Source organism: Rhinatrema bivittatum, chromosome 1 (genome assembly GCF_901001135.1).
Source record: "Rhinatrema bivittatum chromosome 1, aRhiBiv1.1, whole genome shotgun sequence".
Classification (NCBI taxonomy): domain Eukaryota; kingdom Metazoa; phylum Chordata; class Amphibia; order Gymnophiona; family Rhinatrematidae; genus Rhinatrema; species Rhinatrema bivittatum.
The window spans coordinates 491,287,603-491,306,245 of NC_042615.1; the positions used below are offsets into that span (position 1 = coordinate 491,287,603).

Sequence of the window (18,643 nt, forward strand, 5' to 3'; positions counted from 1 at the left end):
AAGAGCTAGAGCCAGGGAGGAGAAGCGACTGAAAGTGGAGGAGAGGATAGGGAACTAAGCAAAAAACATGCAGACAGTGGAAGGGGACCTAAGTGTCTCTAATCCCACTATAATCACGTCTCTGGTCATCAGGTTTCTCGCCGGCTACGGGAGGCCACAGCGCCCACCGGGAATACAGTGGAACAGGCCAAATATAAATAGCAGGAGGCTCATACTCAGTGATGCCAGGTAGAGTTAAATGATGGTAATCCTTTTAATCAGTAGTTATGAAAGAACAAACGCGTTTTGCTGAAAAAACACGCCCAAAACACGTGAGACTTAAACTACTTTTATTAGAAAGTATATACACACAGAAAACACTTAAAAAATACTTTTGGGAGTGTAATGGAGGAAAAAGGGCACAATGACATTGCAAATTAAGGCTCTACACTTAGCTTTGTGAAGCCTAATATCTTTGTTATACATCACAGGTCAGCAGGCCCCCATCCCCCAAGTAAAAAGCTTATCAGGCAACAATGCCTGGATCACCCACCACTCCACCCAAAAGCATTAAAACAAGTTGCAGGCCACAGCGGCCTGAGAAGCCTCCTTCCCGCCACATCCCCCTAACCCGCTATGGAAATTCCCATGTTGGCTTTGGGCCATCTCCTAACCCCCCCCCACCCACAAACACCAACTTTTGCACAGACCCGGACCAGTCAGGCGGGGGGAGGGGGTGCCTCCTTCTCATTTGCCCCCTCAGCTCCTGAACACGCCTCCTCGCTCTCTTTTCCATCTGTTCCTTGTGCCACCACTGTCTCTCTTCCCTCTCCTCTGTCCCTGTGCCCCCCCCCCCCCCCCCTCTGTTTTTCTCTCTTATCCCTCCTTTATTCCCTCATCTGCAGCTTGAGCAGCCTTTGGCCCTCACCTCTCCGAAGGCAGAGGACCATTTCCCGCTAGGACTGCCTGAGGGGCGGAAGTTAGAGCAGCCGGTAGCTGTTACCAGGAAGTCTGAGCTACGGGCCCCGTTCCCTAACCCCACGCTTCTGGTCCCAGCGTTAGAGAGGAGGCAGGGGCGGGGGCCACAAGAAAGTAGCCACCGAGAACTGTGCTTGCTGAGGTCCCCGCCCTCTTTCCTCCACAGTTTCCAGTCACAGCACCAGGGGGGGCTGCAGCTCAGCTCCCTGATGTACCGTTGGTTCTGCCTGTTGAACAGCAGCCGCTCAGAGGTGACAGGAACAGCAGGGCAAGGGTCCCGCCCATCAAGCACCAAAAAAAAAAAAAAGCGAATAGGAAAAAAAAAGAAAAAAAGCCCCAAAATAAGCTACCCGCCAGTTGCAAAAAAAGCGATTCCCGAAAAAAAAAAAAAAACCCAACGCTAAACTCGCGTTGAGTAAGTGAGGGTGGCAACACTGCTCCTCCTCTGTGACCAACACCAATCACGTGATTGGATAGACTGGCCCGCCGGAACATGCCCAAAGCCCCGATAGGCCGATCCGCCCCTGCAAGACACATTTTCATTTTTATTTTTATTTTTTTCTCTTTTTGATCATTAAGGTTCTGCTGGTCTTTTGCCTCCTGCAGCAAGAGGAGACAGCTACTGAAGTCAGAACTGGTAGTAACATAACGGTGCATAAAAATGGCACTGAGGCCAGCCACAGTGAAAATATCCAAGTAACACGGACAATCTTTCTCCAGTTTTTTTCCTCCAATTTGTTGTAGTTGAAGAAGAAAAAACATAAAATGCAAGCAAATGCAGAAGCACATATTGACACTCTGACAGTAGCGTTTCTTGCAGCAGAAATACTGACATTTGGCAAAATGATTAGCACCAGCAACAGGAAAAAGAAAACATATGGGGAAAAAATCCTCTAAGGTTCAAACAAGCAAAATGTAAATTGTTAACAAATCCTTCTTTTGAATCTCTGTCGGATCATGATATATCTCTTCCGGACACATCTGGAGTAACCACAGCTGCTCCCAATCATTAGGATCCAAGTGATTCTCTGTTCCAAGAAGCATCATCAAAATAATGACAATCTCATTCTAGCACGAGTAGCCAACGTGTCGTACCTGTCAAGAGAAGAAAAATCATGAGCAGAAGCAGGAAAAGAAGTTGTATTGAGGGTGGCACTGTCAACTTTATTAAGAAAACCAACGAGGAGTCTTCTACTTCTGCAGCCTAATGTATTCATTACTGATGACTGTGATGAGGATGATCATAGAGCCAAATGCGCAACTAATCCAACTGGAGGCAATACCCAGTCCGGGATTTAGGTAGAAGAGAGGGAAAGAGAGAAAGCCCATCGTTAGCAAAGCTAAGGAGGAAAAATAAACAACTGAAAGGATATCTTCTGATTGCCAGAAGTTGTTTTTTTTTTTTTACCACTCACCCTAAGAACCCAGCAAGCAATGGGCTGCTTAGAGTGAGAGGGAGGATGCACGCCTTCTACTCGGTCTGCCACACAGCCTCTGCTCCAGCTTTGAATAGCAACTTTTTATTATTATTTATTTATTTTTGCTGATCTTCCCATTTTGCAACTGGAAAATAATTTGCTATTCAGAGCTGGAGCAGAGGCTGTGTGGCAGGCTTAGGAGGAGGATAAGGCAAAAATGGGTGTTTAATTAGGCATTTTGAGTCCATCCTGCTCTGTGTCATGGAGTGCATTAGCTGTCTCCTTTCCCTTCATTTGCATGACGCTCTTTAGCCCTTCTTGAACAAGCAAAGTCATGACAGAGCACGATCTAAAAGGCAATGAGCCAAAAGCCCCTCTCCACACTTTTATCTCCCCTGGTCATTATTTGCATACTCTCTGAAACACTTATTCACCCTGGCTCCTTAGGCAGCACATACAGACCTGGTCCCTTCAAATGCTAGTAATGCACAGTCCTAGTGGTTGTACAAGACATGGTATAACAATAAAGGCATCACATGTTCATTGGCTAACAGCCAGAATGGAAGCCAGAGCCAGAACCTTTTCAACCTCAATCAGAGCGGCCAAGGAGCAGTAGATTTAAAGATTCTTAGCACGTGCCTCCTGACCTGGATCATTCACATCCCTTACCTCCCCCCAGCCCCCTGTGTTGTCATTCCAGAAAAATACTGTATTTCTGCTTTGGGTAGTACTGACATCCCCTTAACCTCAGACAGATATGTACTCCAGAATAGCTCATGTATCCCGCAACCCACCTGAAGCAACTCATGGATCCCTCATCCCAACTAAACCCCCTCCCCAGGGAAGTTCATGGATCACTCATCCCCTCCCACCTTAGAGCAACTCAAGAATCCCTCAACCCACCTGAAGCAACACATGCATCCTTCCCCCAACCACCCCAAAACAATTCATGGATCACTTACCATCTCCCCAACACCCATTCCAAGGTAACTCATTGATCCCTCACCTACCCACCCCCTCTCATCCCAGGATGACTTCCCTCCTCCTGAGCAACTCATGGATCCTTTCCCTCACCCCAAACAGCTTATTTCTTGTCCCCTTTGCTCTTCCCTCCCCCTCCAGTGGCTCCCCCCCCCTTCATCTCCTTCATACTCTTGCCTAATGCTCTCCTCCCAGAGTTCATGTGCAGTGCAGCCTGATGTGTTCTCCCTGCCTCCAGCCACTTTCTGGCATCATGGCCAAATGGAGCAGTAGTGGTCTGGGGAAAGAATGGGCCACACACATACGGTAGTGTTCCCATGCAGGACCTGATGGGAGGCAGCAGGACATAGCACTGGTTTTACCTGGGCAATAAAGTTCTTCCACACTAGACCCTGCTGGGCAGTGGCATCAATTGAGGTTGCTGGGTTCCTGGGAAATTTGCCTGTGTTCTCCAGCACTCATTTTCTTCTTTCCGATGGGTCCTCCAGAGTAGTTGAGTTCTTGTGCCTTCAGCATTGTCTCCACCGATTCCAACATAGAAGAACTCCAGGAAGACGCTGAAGAGGGTCACTACCATACCATTGTTTCTTGGATAGGCAGCAGCAGGGCAGGTCTTCCCTACCCAGGGCCCCTCAAGGAGAGGCTTCCCCAAGATCTCTCCCTGGGCAATACCCTAAGGTTTCACAGCCCTCTTACTACGAAAATGTAAAATACCCCAAAATAACCCAGGGCAACCATCTTGCACCTATGGAGTGGGCTGCAGGAAAGGGGTCCCGGACATAATCCAGAGATCCCAGGCAAGGTGGAGCACAGGCCTCCAGACGGGCCAAATCCTAACTCAGAGCAAAAATCTCCATCCTCCTCCAAAACTCCAAACTGATACTGCCCACCAGAGCTTTCTATAGAGAGCTGCTTTATAACCCAGAGGGGGGCATCCATCCCAGCACTCTCAAAAGGGAGGGGCTGCACTGAATGGATCCTCCCCTAATCATTCTAACTGTTCTATCTCTATGAGGGAAACCCTAGGGTTTACTGGTAACGGAACTGTAGTGTCCATTACATAAGTCAGGTATTTCCACATTGGCATGGTTCTGATCTAGAAGCATAATTAAATAAAAGGGAACAACATTGTATTTTTAAGTTACAGGCAGTTGAACCCATTGGGTTAAATAAGGAAGTGGAATGGTATACATTATGATTTTGTGAATCACAATATGATCATTGTGTATGATGTCATCATGTATGGGAGTGTAAAGGAATGTTTTATCTAAATTAATGCATTAGATTCTGCTTGCAGTAATGGCAGACTTCTGAGAGATCCTGGTGTGAATTTTCCCCTGAAGCAGTCGTCATGAAATGTGGTTCAATCTCAATGGGACTGATATATCTTTGAGCAGAAGTCTGTGACTGTTTAGATTCTGAAAGTCCCTATAAAATATCATTCTGGGTAATGTTTATTTCTATGTGATTCTTGGAATCAGTGGATAGTAGAGATGTGAATCGTGTCCTCGATCGTCTTAACGATCGATTTCGTCTGGGAGGGGGAGGGAATCGTATTGTTGCCGTTTGGGTGGGTAAAGTATCGTGAAAATCGTTAAAATCGTGAGCCGGCACACTAAAACCCCCTAAAACCCACCCCGACCCTTTAAATTAAATCCCCCACCCTCCCGAACCCCCCCCCCCCCCCCAATTGCTTTAAATTACCTGGGGATCCAGCGGTGGTCCGGAACGGCGGCAGTCCGAAACGGCCTCCTGCTATTGAATCGCGTTGTCTTCAGCCGGCGCCATTTTGCAAAATGGCCGCCGCAAAATGGCGGCGGCCATAGACCAACACGATTCGACTGGAGGAGGTCGTTCCAGACCCCCGCTGGACTTTTGGCAAGTCTTGTGGGGGTCAGGAGGCCCCCCCCAAGCTGGCCAAAAGTTCCTGGGGGTCCAGCGGGGGTCTGGGAGCGATTTCCTGCCGCGAATCGTTTTCCGTACGGAAAATGGCGCCGGCTGGAGATCGACTGCAGGAGGTCGTTCAGCGAGCCCCCGCTGAACGACCTCCTGCAGTCGATCTCCTGCCGGCGCCATTTTCCGTACGGAAAACGATTCGCGGCAGGAAATCGCTCCCAGACCCCCGCTGGACCCCCAGGAACTTTTGGCCAGCTTGGGGGGGCCTCCTGACCCCCACAAGACTTGCCAAAAGTCCAGCGGGGGTCTGGAACGACCTCCTCCAGTCGAATCATGTTGGTCTATGGCCGCCGCCATTTTGCGGCGGCCATTTTGCAAAATGGCGCCGGCTGAAGACAACGCGATTCAATAGCAGGAGGCCGTTTCGGACCGCCGCTCTACCCCAGGGTAATTTAAAGCATTTGGGGGGGTTCGGGAGGGTGGGGGATTTAATTTAAAGGGTCGGGGGTGGGTTTTAGTGTGCCGGTTTTCCTGCCCTCCCCCTTCCCCCGATTTAGCTAGGGACCGCCGCTGGACCCCAGGGTAATTTAAGGCATTTGGGGGGGGGTTCGGGAGGGTGGGGGATTTAATTTAAAGGGTCGGGGGTGGGTTTTAGGGGGTTTTAGTGTGCCGGTTTTCCTGCCCTCCCCCTTCCCCCGATTTACGATTTTTTGACGATAAATCGGGGGAATTTATTTATTTATTTATTTAGGATTTTTATATACCGACCTTCTTAATACAAGTATCAAATCAGGTCGGTTTCCAAAGAACAAAACTGTCGCGGTTAAGGCGTTACAATAAACAGAGTTTCTGAACATAGGAACATCAATAAATATTACATAAGCAACAGTAACTCGACAAAGTAACGTGGATAAATATGGGTACTAGCTAAATAGGGGTAGTGTAACTTGGGATATACATTTAATAGAAAAATGTGTAGATGGGCGCAAACATGAGTAGTGCAAGAGCTCGACGAACTAATGCATCAACAGAAGAGTGTATTCAATACAGGTGGACTGAGCATATCGTGGGTGGTCAAGGAGCTTGAGGAGGACTATTTTGTTCTTTGACCGGTGTCAGAATGTTCTTGTGATTCTGGATAGGCTTGCCGGAAGAGCCATGTTTTTAGGTTTTTCTTAAAAGTTAGATGGCAAGTCTCTTGGCGTAGATCCGGCGGTAATGAGTTCCAGAGGGTGGGTCCGGCTGTGGAGAGTGCTCGTTTTGTAAGTGAGGTTTTCATCGGGGGAGCATATAAAGAACCTTTGTAGTTGTATCTGATGGGTCTTTGTGATGTATGAGGGCGGAGTTGCGTGTTTAGATTTAGATGTGCGATGCCCATAATATCCTTGTGAATCATTGATAGTGTCTTGAAGGTGATTCTGGCTTTTATAGGAAGCCAGTGAAGGCTGTGAAGAATAGGTGTGATGTGGGCTCTTTTGTTTGTGTTGGTGAGTAGCCTTGCTGCAGCGTTCTGCACCATCTGTAAGGGTTTTGTAGATAAGAGCGGGAGACCTAGCAGTAAAGAGTTGCAATAGTCTAACTTAGACAGAATTATAGATTGGAGTACTAGACGGAAGTCACTGAAGTGGAGGAGTGGTTTCAGATTTTTTAGCACTTAAAATTTGAAATAACATTCTTTAGTTGTGTTGGAAATGAAGGATTTAAGGTTGAATTTGTTGTCGAGACGCACCCCTAGGTCTCTGACGGAAGGGGAGTGGTTGATAGATAATTTTGAGAATTGTGTTGCGCTTTGGGAGTTGATGAGAGTATGGTTTTCGTCTGGCGAAATGATTAGGATTTCTGTTTTGTTTGAATTGAGTATGAGGTTCAGGCTGGATAGCAGAGAGTTGATGGATTGTAGGCAAGAAATCCAATGTGCCCAAGTTCTTTGCAGAGATTCTGTGATGGGAAGGAGTATCTGAATGTCATCAGTGAAAATATAATGTTTTAGCTTGAGGTTGGAGAGCAGGTGGCAGAGTGGAAGCAGATAAATATTAAATAGCGTAGGGGAGAGGGATGATCCTTGTGGTACTCCTCGTGTTGATTTGATAGGAGGTGATTCTTCGTTGTTGATTTTAACTTTATAGAATCTATTCTCAAGGAATGATTGAAACCAGCAATGCGCTTCTCCTTGAATTCCTATATCGGATAGCCGCTCGAGAAGGATGGCGTGATTAACTGTGTCGAATGCGGCGGATAGGTCAAGAAGAGCGAGGAGGTATGGTTGTTTTTTTTCAAGATTGAGGAGGATGGTGTCAGATAGCGATGCAAGTAAAGCTTCTGTGTTTTGTGATTTCCTGAAGCCGAACTGGAACGGGGAGAGTATGTTGTTCTCCTCCAGGTACTCCGACAGTTGCTTGTTGACGAATCTTTCCATCACTCTTGAGATCAGGGGAAGGTTGGCGATAGGGCGAAAGTTTGCAGGGTCATCTGTTGAAAGGTTAGGTTTTTTTAATAAGGGTTTCAGAATGGCTATTTTGAGCTGATCTGGGACCTTTCCTTGAGTTAAAGAGCAGTTGATGATGTCTGCTAATGCTTTGGAAATGGTGTTGGGAGTCGATAGGAGAAGATTGGAGGGTATGGTATCTAGTGAATGAGAGGAGGGTTTAAGCTTCTTGAGAATAATCTCGATCTCCAATGATGATGGTGTCTCGAACGCTGATAGGCTACTTTTTTTGTAATGAGATGCGATACTAGGGTGTGATGCTGTTGGTTGTTGGGTGGAAATTGGCTTAAGGAGGTTGGTGATCTTTTTGTCAAAGTAGATCGCTAATTCCGCAGCTTTGCTGGCTGCTTGTTCATCTGGGATGATAGAAGGAGAGGGTTTTGTTAGGGAAGATACAAGTGAGAATAAGGCTTTAGAGTCGAGTGCAAAGTTGTGGATTTTTTTTGCAAAGAAGTCTTTTTTGGCCTTGAGTAAGGCTAATCTGTATGTATTGAGGTGGGATTTGTAGTTGAGCGTTGTGATGGTGGAGGGAGACTTACGCCAGCTGTTTTCTTTTTTCCGAAGTTCTTGTTTAAGGATTTTGAGTGTTGGAGTGTACCACGGATGTCTGTTGGCTTGGGGTGGTTTTAAGGCTTTAGTGATGGAGGGACAGGACCGATCAGCGACCTCGTTTGTTATATTGAGCCAGGAGTTGATAGCTGAGGTAGCATCTGAGAGATCCAGACGGTCGAGTTCTTTGGTAAGCAGATTGCTAAGATTGTCTATGGAGCAGGGTTTCCTGTATCGTATTGTAGTTGCCGGGAAAATAGGACGAGGCTGGTCTTTAATTTGAAGTTCTGTAGAGATGAGGTGATGGTCGGACCATGGGACCGGAACGCAGGTAGGGTTAATGGTAGAAGTTAATACGTTGTTGAGAAAGATCAGGTCTAGGGTATGTCCCGCTTTGTGCGTGGGATCTTTGACAATCTGATTGAAGCCTAGATGATTGTATTTTTGTAATTTGTATTTTTGTAATTTTTGTAATTTGTATTGTATCGTGGCCCTAACGGTTTTTGACGATTTAAAATATATCGGACGATATTTTAAATCGTCAAAAAACGATTCACATCCCTAGTGGATAGTCCTTGATAAAGAAGAACAATCATCACAAACAGTCATATTGAATCACTTTTCCTTGTTTGGCATGCTGTGATGCCATGCTAGTGTCAATGATGGTTCCCATAATCTGTGAATAGATTACATTATTGAAGCTGAAGTAGTTATGGGTTAGGATGACTTCAGTTAGCTTTGCAGCAGTTTCTACAGTGTATTGGTGGTCCAGGGTAGTTGTTCATAGGAGTTGGTAACATGCGAATGGGGAATGTTGCTAAACAACAATTTTGCATTCATGGTGACAAGGAGGATGCCATGCAGTAGCTGCTTGATGCTGTTTAACCTGTTTAGAAAGTCTGTTTTTAGCTGTTTTTAGCATCCAGTCTTAGCTGCAAGACTCTAGACCATTCCTCAAGCTTTGCTAGAACCTTCCTATGTTTTTCAAACCTTTCTGGGTATCTATCCTGTTGCAGATTTTGGTATCATTTTCAAAAAGACAAACCTTTCTCGATACTCCTTCTGCTATATCAATTACGAAAATGTTGAAAATAACCACTCCCAGGGCTGATCTGTGCAGCAGTACCAGTAACACCCCTCTCCTTGGAGTGAACTCCAAGTATCACTATCCTGGCCTTTGTCACCTCTCACTGAACCAGTTTACTTCTCTGTGCATAACTGTGTATAAGACTGGGTAACACAGGCTATTTCTTCAAGGACCGGGTTTAAGGAATTAGTAATTCAGAGGGCAATTTTCACATCAAATTCTATGGTTAAAAAGCAAAATACCTGCATAAATCAGCTGTCTGAAAACTGACCATCCTGTATTGAGGTAAAAATACATACATGGAGGTCACATAATATGGTGAGCCTAGGCAGACATGTGCTTTAGGGCTCTGGGTGTCATCCTTCTGAAACTGCAATAATTGCTACCATTCATGGCTCAAATCAGGTATCTTCCAATTCAGAGTGAATAATTTATATCTATTGACAAATACATGCAGAGAACATCACCGATTATGCCCTTGAAAGTGGGGAAGAAGAAACGAGAGAAACCGATGCTGATTTCAGACAAAATGACTGCCAATCAGGAGCGTCTGAGTAGGTCTGCGTTGGGCAGCAAAACAATTGCTGAAATATCTACAGTGGTAGTAACAGCCTTGGGCACCAAGTTAGACTATATCTCAGAGCAAATTACTGATCTAAAAGCTTCGATTATGGAAATCGGCTCTTGGTTAGATAAAGTGGAGGCACGAATCTCCCTATTAGAAGATGACTCAGTGTCACTTACAAATAAACTGCAAGTACTAGAAAAGAAAGTGGAACTGCAAGAGAATAAAATTGAAGATCTAGAGAATAGGTTCAGGCGAAGTAACATCAGACTAATCGGTCTGGTGGAAACTATGGAAGATTACAAATGTTGGCATTTCTAGAAAAATGGTTACCAGAAGTATTAACTCTGCTGAACTTGGTAGGAGTACTTAAGAGTGAGCGTGCACACAGACTAGTCAACAAGTGGGACAGCGACAATCGGCCCAGATTACCATAGCTAAAGTATGGAATTTCATGCATAAGCAACAGCTTCTACAAGCTTATCGCAAAATGCGGTCTATAACTTACCAAGAAAGGCCAATGTGCATTTTCCAAAACTACTCGGCAACAGTTGTCCTTCAGCATAATGAATTCAATCCACTTTGCTCTGAGTTGTTCAAAAGGCAATCAAATTTGTGTTGAGGTATCCAGCACACTTAAAGATTTGGCATGAGGGTTCCTCTCAGCTATTCGACAAAGTGGATGCAGCAAAGGATTTTATTGCCAAACTGTCTTATTTTCTCCCTAGGAAGGGTTAATGATTTCAGTGCTTTTATTTTTAAAGAAATCAAGTTTCTGTTTGTTCCTGTTTTCATGTGTCGAATAATAAAGCTTTTACCATACTTAGGGCCGGATTTTAAGAGGTACTCCCGATTTTATAACATGAGCGAGCAGCTGCGCACATGTTATAAAATCCGGGGTCGGCACGCACAAGGGGGTGTACACTTGTGCACCTTGCGCGCACCGAGCCCTAGGGGAGCCCCGATGGCTATCCCCGTTCCCTCCGAGGCCGATGGCTCCGAGGCCGATGGCTCCGAGGCCGATGGCTATCCCCGTTCCCTCCGAGGCCGCTCCGATTTCGGAGCGGCCTCGGAGGGAACTTTCCTTCCGCCTCCCCACCTTCCCCTCCCTTCCCCTACCTAACCCGCCCCCCAGCCCTACCTAAACCCCTCCCTCACCTTTGTTTTACAAGTTGCGCCTGCCTCTGGGCAGGCGTAGGTTGCGAGCGCCGGCCAAGTGCTGGCGCGCGATCCCCTGGCCTAACAGCCCCACAAAGGCCTCTGGCCACGCCCCCACCCCACCCCGGACTACCCCACCCCACCCCTTTTTTCAAGCCTCGGGACATATGTGCGTCCCGGGGCTTGCACGCATCACCAGGCCTATGCAAAATAGGCTCAGCGCACATAACCCCATGCGCGCGTAAATCCAGGTGGAGTTATACACGTAGGGCTTTTAAAATCTGCCCCTTAGTATCTGGAAGTCCCACCTCTAGAGTATCTGGTGGGAATTATTGTCTTTAACGCAACCACGCTCTGGGAGCAGTGATGGAGAAGAAAAGAGGAGTGTTCCTGTTCATGTTTACCTGTGGTTGGGAAACTCCATTTAGAAGTAATATGCCCAAAAAGTCAACAGTGATTCAAGAAGAATCAAAAACATGTGCACAGGTACCCACCCATAGTGTGTTAAAATTGAATGCATGGAAAAAGAATATCAGTTGTTGAAATGTGACTTAAGTGCAAAACAACCCTATTGAGGAGGGATAAACTAAGAATGCTTCAGTACAAGTCTGTTCTTATGTCCTGTAATCAAGGAAAGGTGGCTTCTTGTCTAGGAAGCCAGGTTGTGCAGGGGTTGTGCCAGAGGTGGCTCCCAAGAAACGTATCCCTATTTTTGATCTGGGTGATTTATTTGAGTCTGAATTAGAGGGCAAATAAACTGTTCCACATCATGTCCAGATCTTCTAAAGAGTTTATATGCTTCCAAGGATTAGCGCTGCACTCAGTTATGGTTAAAAAAAAAGTTGAACTTTCCGCCATGCCGCACCAAAATTGATCTGATATCTCAATTTTGGAAGTTAGAGCTAAGCTCTCTTAATGTAATGTAATGTTTCTTTTATTATTCTACAGAAATTGAGTGAGAATTGAAGTATTGTGTGTTTCAGAAACGATACCACCGGGTTATTTTAGTTTCTTGATGGAAAGGAGGGGTAAAACTCTTAAATCTTAAAAAAGAAAAGAGGATGATACCTGTACACATTAAGGTGTACCCCATGCTCGCTAGGCATAAGTGAGCAGTTAGACAGAAGGAAAGAGGAAGGGAGGTAAAAGGAAAAAGAGAGCGAGAGATGGGGCGAGAGCAGGTTAGCAGGGAGGGAACAGGGAGTAGCTCAGAATTTGGGGAAAAAAGGTGCTTTAGTTTAGCTCTCAAATCTGCTAATAAACGGGCCGATACAGTAAAGTCCGCAGGAGAGCGGTCGAATGCCCGTTCTCCCGGCGCACGCACCGGCCCTTTGCCGGTGCGTGCGATTCTCGATTTAAATTAGGTGACGCGATAGATCCGGGTAAAAGGAGGCGCTAGGAACACTAGCGCGTCCCTAGCGCCTCCTTTTTGACAGGAGCGGCGGCTGTCAGCGGGTTTGACAGCCGACGCTCAATTTTGCTGGCATTGGTTCTCGAGCCCGCTGACAGCCATGGGCTCGGAAACCGGACGCCGGCAAAATTGAGTGTCTGGTTTTTGGCCCGAATTCAAATTTATTTTTTTATTTTTTTTACTTTTTTTACTCTTCGGGACCTCCGACTTAATATCGCTATGATATTAAGTCGGAGGGTGCACAGAAAAGCAGTTTTTACTGCTTTTCTGTGCACTTTCCTGGCGCTGGAAGAAATTAGCGCCAACCTTTGGGTCGGCGCTAATTTCTGAAAGTAAAATGTGCGGCTTGGCTGCACATTTTACTTTCTGTATCCCGCGCGCATACCTAATAGGGCCCTCAACATGCATTTGCATGTTGAGGGCGCTATTAGGTGCCGCGGGTTGGACGCGTGTTTTCCTCCCCTTACTGAATAAGGGGTAAGGGAAAACGCGCGTCCAAGAGCAGGCTAACAGTGCGCTCCGTTGGAGTGCACTGTACTGTATCGGCCTGACAGAAGGGTAGGTGGGAACTCGTTTTTTTGAGAGAAGATTGATTCCATCTCACCTTGACTTATGCTGTGATGTGGGGCAAGGCTGGGTGTCCTATATCTACACATTATTGTTTATTCATCTTTCCTATGTAAATGGTTAATAATTTATGTCTTCTTTCCTGGAATGTTAATGGTCTAGGATCTCCAGTTAAAAGGAAGAAAGTTTTGCAAACTTTGAACAGACACTGCTTACAGGAAACACATCTCTCTGAATTAGAAAGTAAAAACTGATTAGAGAATGGGTCAGTCTATGTTTTTACTCGGCAGCTACGAGGAAAAAGCAGGGGTAACTATCTTTTTAAATAAAAATATTAATTTTCAGTTGGAGCAGGAGATTCAAGGGTAGGCTTATTATTATTGTGGGGAGACGTCAGGGAATGGATATCACTATCTGTAATTTATTTGCCCCCAATGACTATGACCACCATTTTTTCACTAATTTAGGCAGCTTACTTCTGGTTAATACAAGGGGTACTCTCTTTATGGTTGGAGATTCAATTGTGTGCATGAACCCCTGCTGGACAATTCGCCACGTGCCAAAAACTTGGGGAAGTCCAAAGGGAAGGGAATTGTTTTTCTATGTAAGGAATTGCATTTATGTGATGTGTGTTAAATCCCAAGGTTAAGGAGTTTCTGCATGTCTCCAGGGCGCATACATCTTTGTCACAGATAGATTACATCTTAGTTTCGCAGAATTTCTTTGCATGAATTTCTAAAGCAGAAATAAGCCTCCCAGTATTATCTGATCATTCCCTAATTTGGGTGGACTTTAAGTTGTCAGAAGAAGAGAGAGGAGAAAGACTCTGGAAGTTCCCAGGTTTTTTAAAGGGAGATATTGAATTCCAAGAATTCCTAGACAATAAATGGACTGAATTTGAAAGTTTCTGGGAAACTAGTAAAGCAGTTCTAGGAGGATAAATAATTTCTTATGTTTTAGGAAGGAATTCCAAACTGAACAAAACTGTTTTCCAACTTGAAGAAAAACTCAAAATTGCAAAGAAACAATTAGCAGTGCATAACACCAAGCAATATAAGGACGAGTATGTGAATATTTTAATGAACCTAAACACATATTTACCCCAAAGGACACAGCAAATGTTCCAACTTTCAGGGCAGGGAGAACTTTTAGCAAATGCAGTGAAGGTCTAGAGGGGGGAAACTTTTATTGAGCAGGTAAAGAACAGTTCAGGTTCTACTATCACTAAAAGTGTGGAAATTTGTGAAATCTAAGGACATTTTATGAAACTCTATATCCAAAGGATAGAGCTATAAGGGGTAGATTTTTTAAAAATACGCGAGCATGTCCATGTGTGCGCGCCAGTGCGCACATGTTATAAAATTCTGGGCGGCGCGTGCAAGGGGGGAGGGGCAGACATACGCAAAAATCACACGATGACGCATCGTACGGCTTCCCCAGTTCCCTCCCAGTCCATTCCAATTAAGGAGCGGATGGGGAGGGAACTTCCCTACCCCCTACCCTAACCTCCCTTCCCCTATCCTACCTGCCCCCTATGCCTACCCTAGGTACCCCTATTTTTTTTTTTATTACCTTTTGCTCCTCCAAAGGAGCAGTAGCAAGTTGCGCGTGCGGGCACCCTGCCGGCGCATGATCCCCCAGCACAGCGGCAAATGGCCGCTGTATCGGGCGCCTCCAGCCCCACCCCACCCCCCCCCGCACTGCCCCTTTGCCGAGGCCCAGCTCTTGTGCACGTAACAGGGGTTACGCGCGCAGCCCAACCCCCTCTTAAAATGCCCGTGGTGCGCGCAAGGCCCAGCCGAGCGTGTAACCCCTGTTTTTTACACGGGCGGGCCATTTAAAATCGGGCCTTAAGTGTCATAGGAAAATCACCCCATTTCTTCATTTCCATTCTGAGGCCAGCAGGGATCCTTTGTGTTTGTCCCGCGCCCTCTTAATTCCATTACCATTCTGGACTTCACCACCTATTCCGGGAGGGCATTCCATGCATCCACCACCCTTTCCATGAAGAAATATTTCCTAACATTGTTCCTAAGTCTTCCCTCTTACAGTTTCATATCATAACCCCTAGTTTTGCAGCTTCCTTTCCATTGGAAAAGATATTACTTTTGTGCATCATTAATTCCTTTCTGGTTGCCTTTCTCTGGACTGCTTCCATTCTGTCCTTATCCTTTTTGAAATGTGGTCTCCAGAACTGAACACGGTACTCCAGGTGAGGCCTCACCAAGCATCTGTACAGTGGTATTATCACCTTCTTTTTCCTACTGGTTATGCATTTCTCTATGTGGCCCAGCATCCCTCTGACCATAGCCACTGCCTTGTTATATTACTTTGCCACCTTCAAAGCATCAGACTGGGAGAGGTCTCTCTCCCAGTCCATGCACAACTGTCTTTTGCCCCCTCCCCCAACAGATATGGCTTCTTCAGATTGTCATGGCTCAAATGCATGACTTCGCATATTTTGACACTGAATCCCAACTGCCAATCCTTCGATCATGACTCATTATTTCTACTTCTTCAGGCATGTCCACTCTGTTGCAGACCTTAGCATCATCTGCAAAAAGATAAATTTTACCTTCTAAGCCCTCTGCAATATCACTCACAGATATTAATCAGAACCAGGCCCAGAACTGATTATGGCATTGTGAGCGGTCTTAGCGTAGCCAGAGGACATATTCAGGCTGGAGTCTGGCAAAAATCTTGCATAAACTTCTATATTAGTGACAAGAAAAATAAACAAAAGCAGCTCTGCAATTCTTTGCTGTTCAACAACACAAATATAGTATCACAACTTACAGTTCAGCAGTGTTCTCTTTCTCTTGGCTTCCTTCTCTCTCCTAGGGACTCCTGTTCCCTCCTGGGCCTGGCTAGTTACACACACTCCCAGGAATCTCCTCCGTGGACTAGGATTCCCTGCTGTTTTAGGATTAAGGTGGACAAACCAGATCTCTAGATCTGGTCCTTTAAGGTGTTTGGGGTTTTCTCATGTATACTCCTTCACACCGATCCTTAAGGAACTACACTTGTACTCTTTTTTCTTCAGGCTATGTTCCATTTATCATTACTCATCGACAGCTGTCAGGAATTAGAACAGCTCCCCTATGATGAAAAGCTACACAGGTTAGGGCTCTTTAGCTTGGTAAAGAAGCAGCTGCAAGGGGACATAATATAAAAAAAGGAAAATATGCGTGTGCTTTCCACTTGAGAACTGATGAAAAGACCTTGAGTAAAAGTACTAGGGATGTGCATTTGTTTTTAACAAATACAAAAGATGCAACGAATGAGGCCATTTTCAGTTGTTCCAAATGGGATGAACCAAAAACAGCATGGGACAAAATGCCTGAAAATGTTCATGTATTTTTCTATTTTTTTGCATTAAAAAAAAACAACAAACAGACCTCCAATGGACCAGTACCAAGGCTTAGCCCTTGGGCCTACCTGGAGTGGGCTGGGGCCTTGTCCTTGACAAGTGCCAGGGCGCTCCTACCCCAGCCCCCCTCTTGCTTCCCTCCTGACTCCAACATTTAAACCGGCAGGAACAATGCCCTGTCTCTCCCACCTGTGCCCAGCACTTTAAAAATGGCACTATACATCTGGAGACAATGCTAAAGTGGCGTCATGTTGGTGCTTTTCCTGCAGTGCAGCCAGCACCATTTTGTTAAACGGCCATAGAAAAGTATGACTGTAGAACAAAATGGCACTGGCTGCACCAGAAGGAGGCACCAAACGGATGTCACTGTGGTGCTATTCCTAGGCAGCCAGCACAATTTTTCAAGCGCTGGGATGCAGGCGGGAGTAATTGGGCATGTTCCTGTTAGTTTCAATGATGGATCCAAGAAGGGAATAATTAGGGACCAAGGTGGGAGTTCCCCAGATCCGGCCTTAGTCAGCTCCAGCTCAGAAACAGGCCCGGCCCAGGGCTAGGTCTTGGTGCTAGGTCTAGCTTGGAGCAGTTTTTTGAATCAAGAAGACCAGCCAGAGCCACTGGAGGCTCTTTTTTCAAAGATTTGGGTTTTTTTTTAAATTTTGTTTTGGGGTGTTTTTTTGTGTTTAATTTTTTTTTTTTTTTTTGGTTTGATAAACCAATTTATCAAAAACAAATACAGTTTAACAAACTGAATAAAAATGACTTCCCCTGTGCCCCCTCCCCCCCCCCCCCAAAATAAAAATACAAACCAAACCGAAAACGTTGGGGTTGCACATTCCTAAAACGTACCCACAAACTTTGGGCCAATACAGGCAATTTGAAACTTGCCCCTGCAAAGCACAATATATATAGTGTACATGTGCAGTTCTTCATTTTTAGATCTCTAAGTTGTACTTATATGGGTCCACAGAGATACAGATAATTTCTGATCAAATAATTATCATTCAAGTCAGTGGTTCACAGCTGTTTCGCTGTGATCAGTGTCATAACGAAGACACTCTGACGGTTAATGCAATCCAGAGCAAACATGCTTGAATTTAATTTCTTTCTAAACATAATCACATTTACATCTGTGGTTTAAGCAGCTCACATTGTTGGTTGTCTGCATTCTCAAGAACAGATGAGGGAAAGCCTTCATTCATGATGGTTGTGAATTAAGCCCACAGCAAAGCTGTGTTTATAAGCTGTTTTAATTTTGATCTTCGTATTACAAAGTTGCTCAGTATTCAGGCCAGTGAGTTGTGCATATAGAAATCTCCGCTGTAGAGCCTACCTCAAATGAAGGAACTGCCCAAGGGGCATTAGGCCCCATCATCCCAGCTCCCAAACTTCCTGATGCCATCTTTCTCCCCTGCCCCCAATCTGAACTTGTGCCTCTAATTCTAGCTTACATTCGACAACCTGAACTACAAGATTCTGAAATTTGTTGACCAAAGCCTTCATGGTCACCCCCATTGACCATTATATAGCACTTTGAGACGTGTGGGCACTTCCAGTTGCCCCATCTAAAAAAAAAAAAAAGACAAAGCATTACAGAGGAGGGCAACACAAATAATAAAGGAAATGGAACAGCTCCCCTACGATGAGAGGCTACGCAGGATAGGGCACTTCAGCTTGGAAAAGAGACGGCCAAGAGGGGACATGATGGAAGTTTATAAAACCATGAGTGGGGTGGAACGGGAAAATAAAGGATGGCTATTTACCCTTCCAAATAAGACTAAAACAAGGGGACACTCCATGAAACTAACAACTGATTTAAAACAAATCGTATAAAGTACATTTTTACTCAGCGCCCAATCAAACTGTGAAATCTGTTGCCAGAGGATATGGTGAGGGCGAATATTATAGAGGAGGTTAATAGAGTTTTTGACAAGCTCCTGGAAGTAAAGTCCATAACATATTAGTCAGGTAAAACTAAAGAAAGCTAGTGCTATCCCAGGGAGAAAGGAAATAGGTCTCCTTCATGGCATCTGCTGGGTACTTGCGACTGGAACAGGCCACAGATGCTGGGCTTGATGGACCTTGGTCTGGCCCAACATGGCATTTCTTGTTCTTACATTCTTAAGCAATGCTTAATACTTGAGCCTTCTCCAAACTACACTGAGGGTGCTCCAACTCATTCAAACTGCTGCCACTCGATTG

The 18,643-nt window shown here is 45.4% G+C and overlaps 1 protein-coding gene across 1 annotated transcript in view; it reads right to left on the reverse strand.

The window, feature by feature from the left end:
• Positions 1-354: 354 nt before the first annotated feature.
• The window catches only part of BNC2 (basonuclin 2), a 1,148,851-nt gene continuing 1,130,562 nt past the window's right edge, over positions 355-18,643 (reverse strand). The window contains exon 6 of the mRNA XM_029608627.1: positions 355-2,052. Within this exon, the coding sequence (XP_029464487.1) occupies positions 2,004-2,052 (49 nt within the window). The 3' untranslated portion in view covers positions 355-2,003. The remainder of the gene's footprint in view (positions 2,053-18,643) is intronic.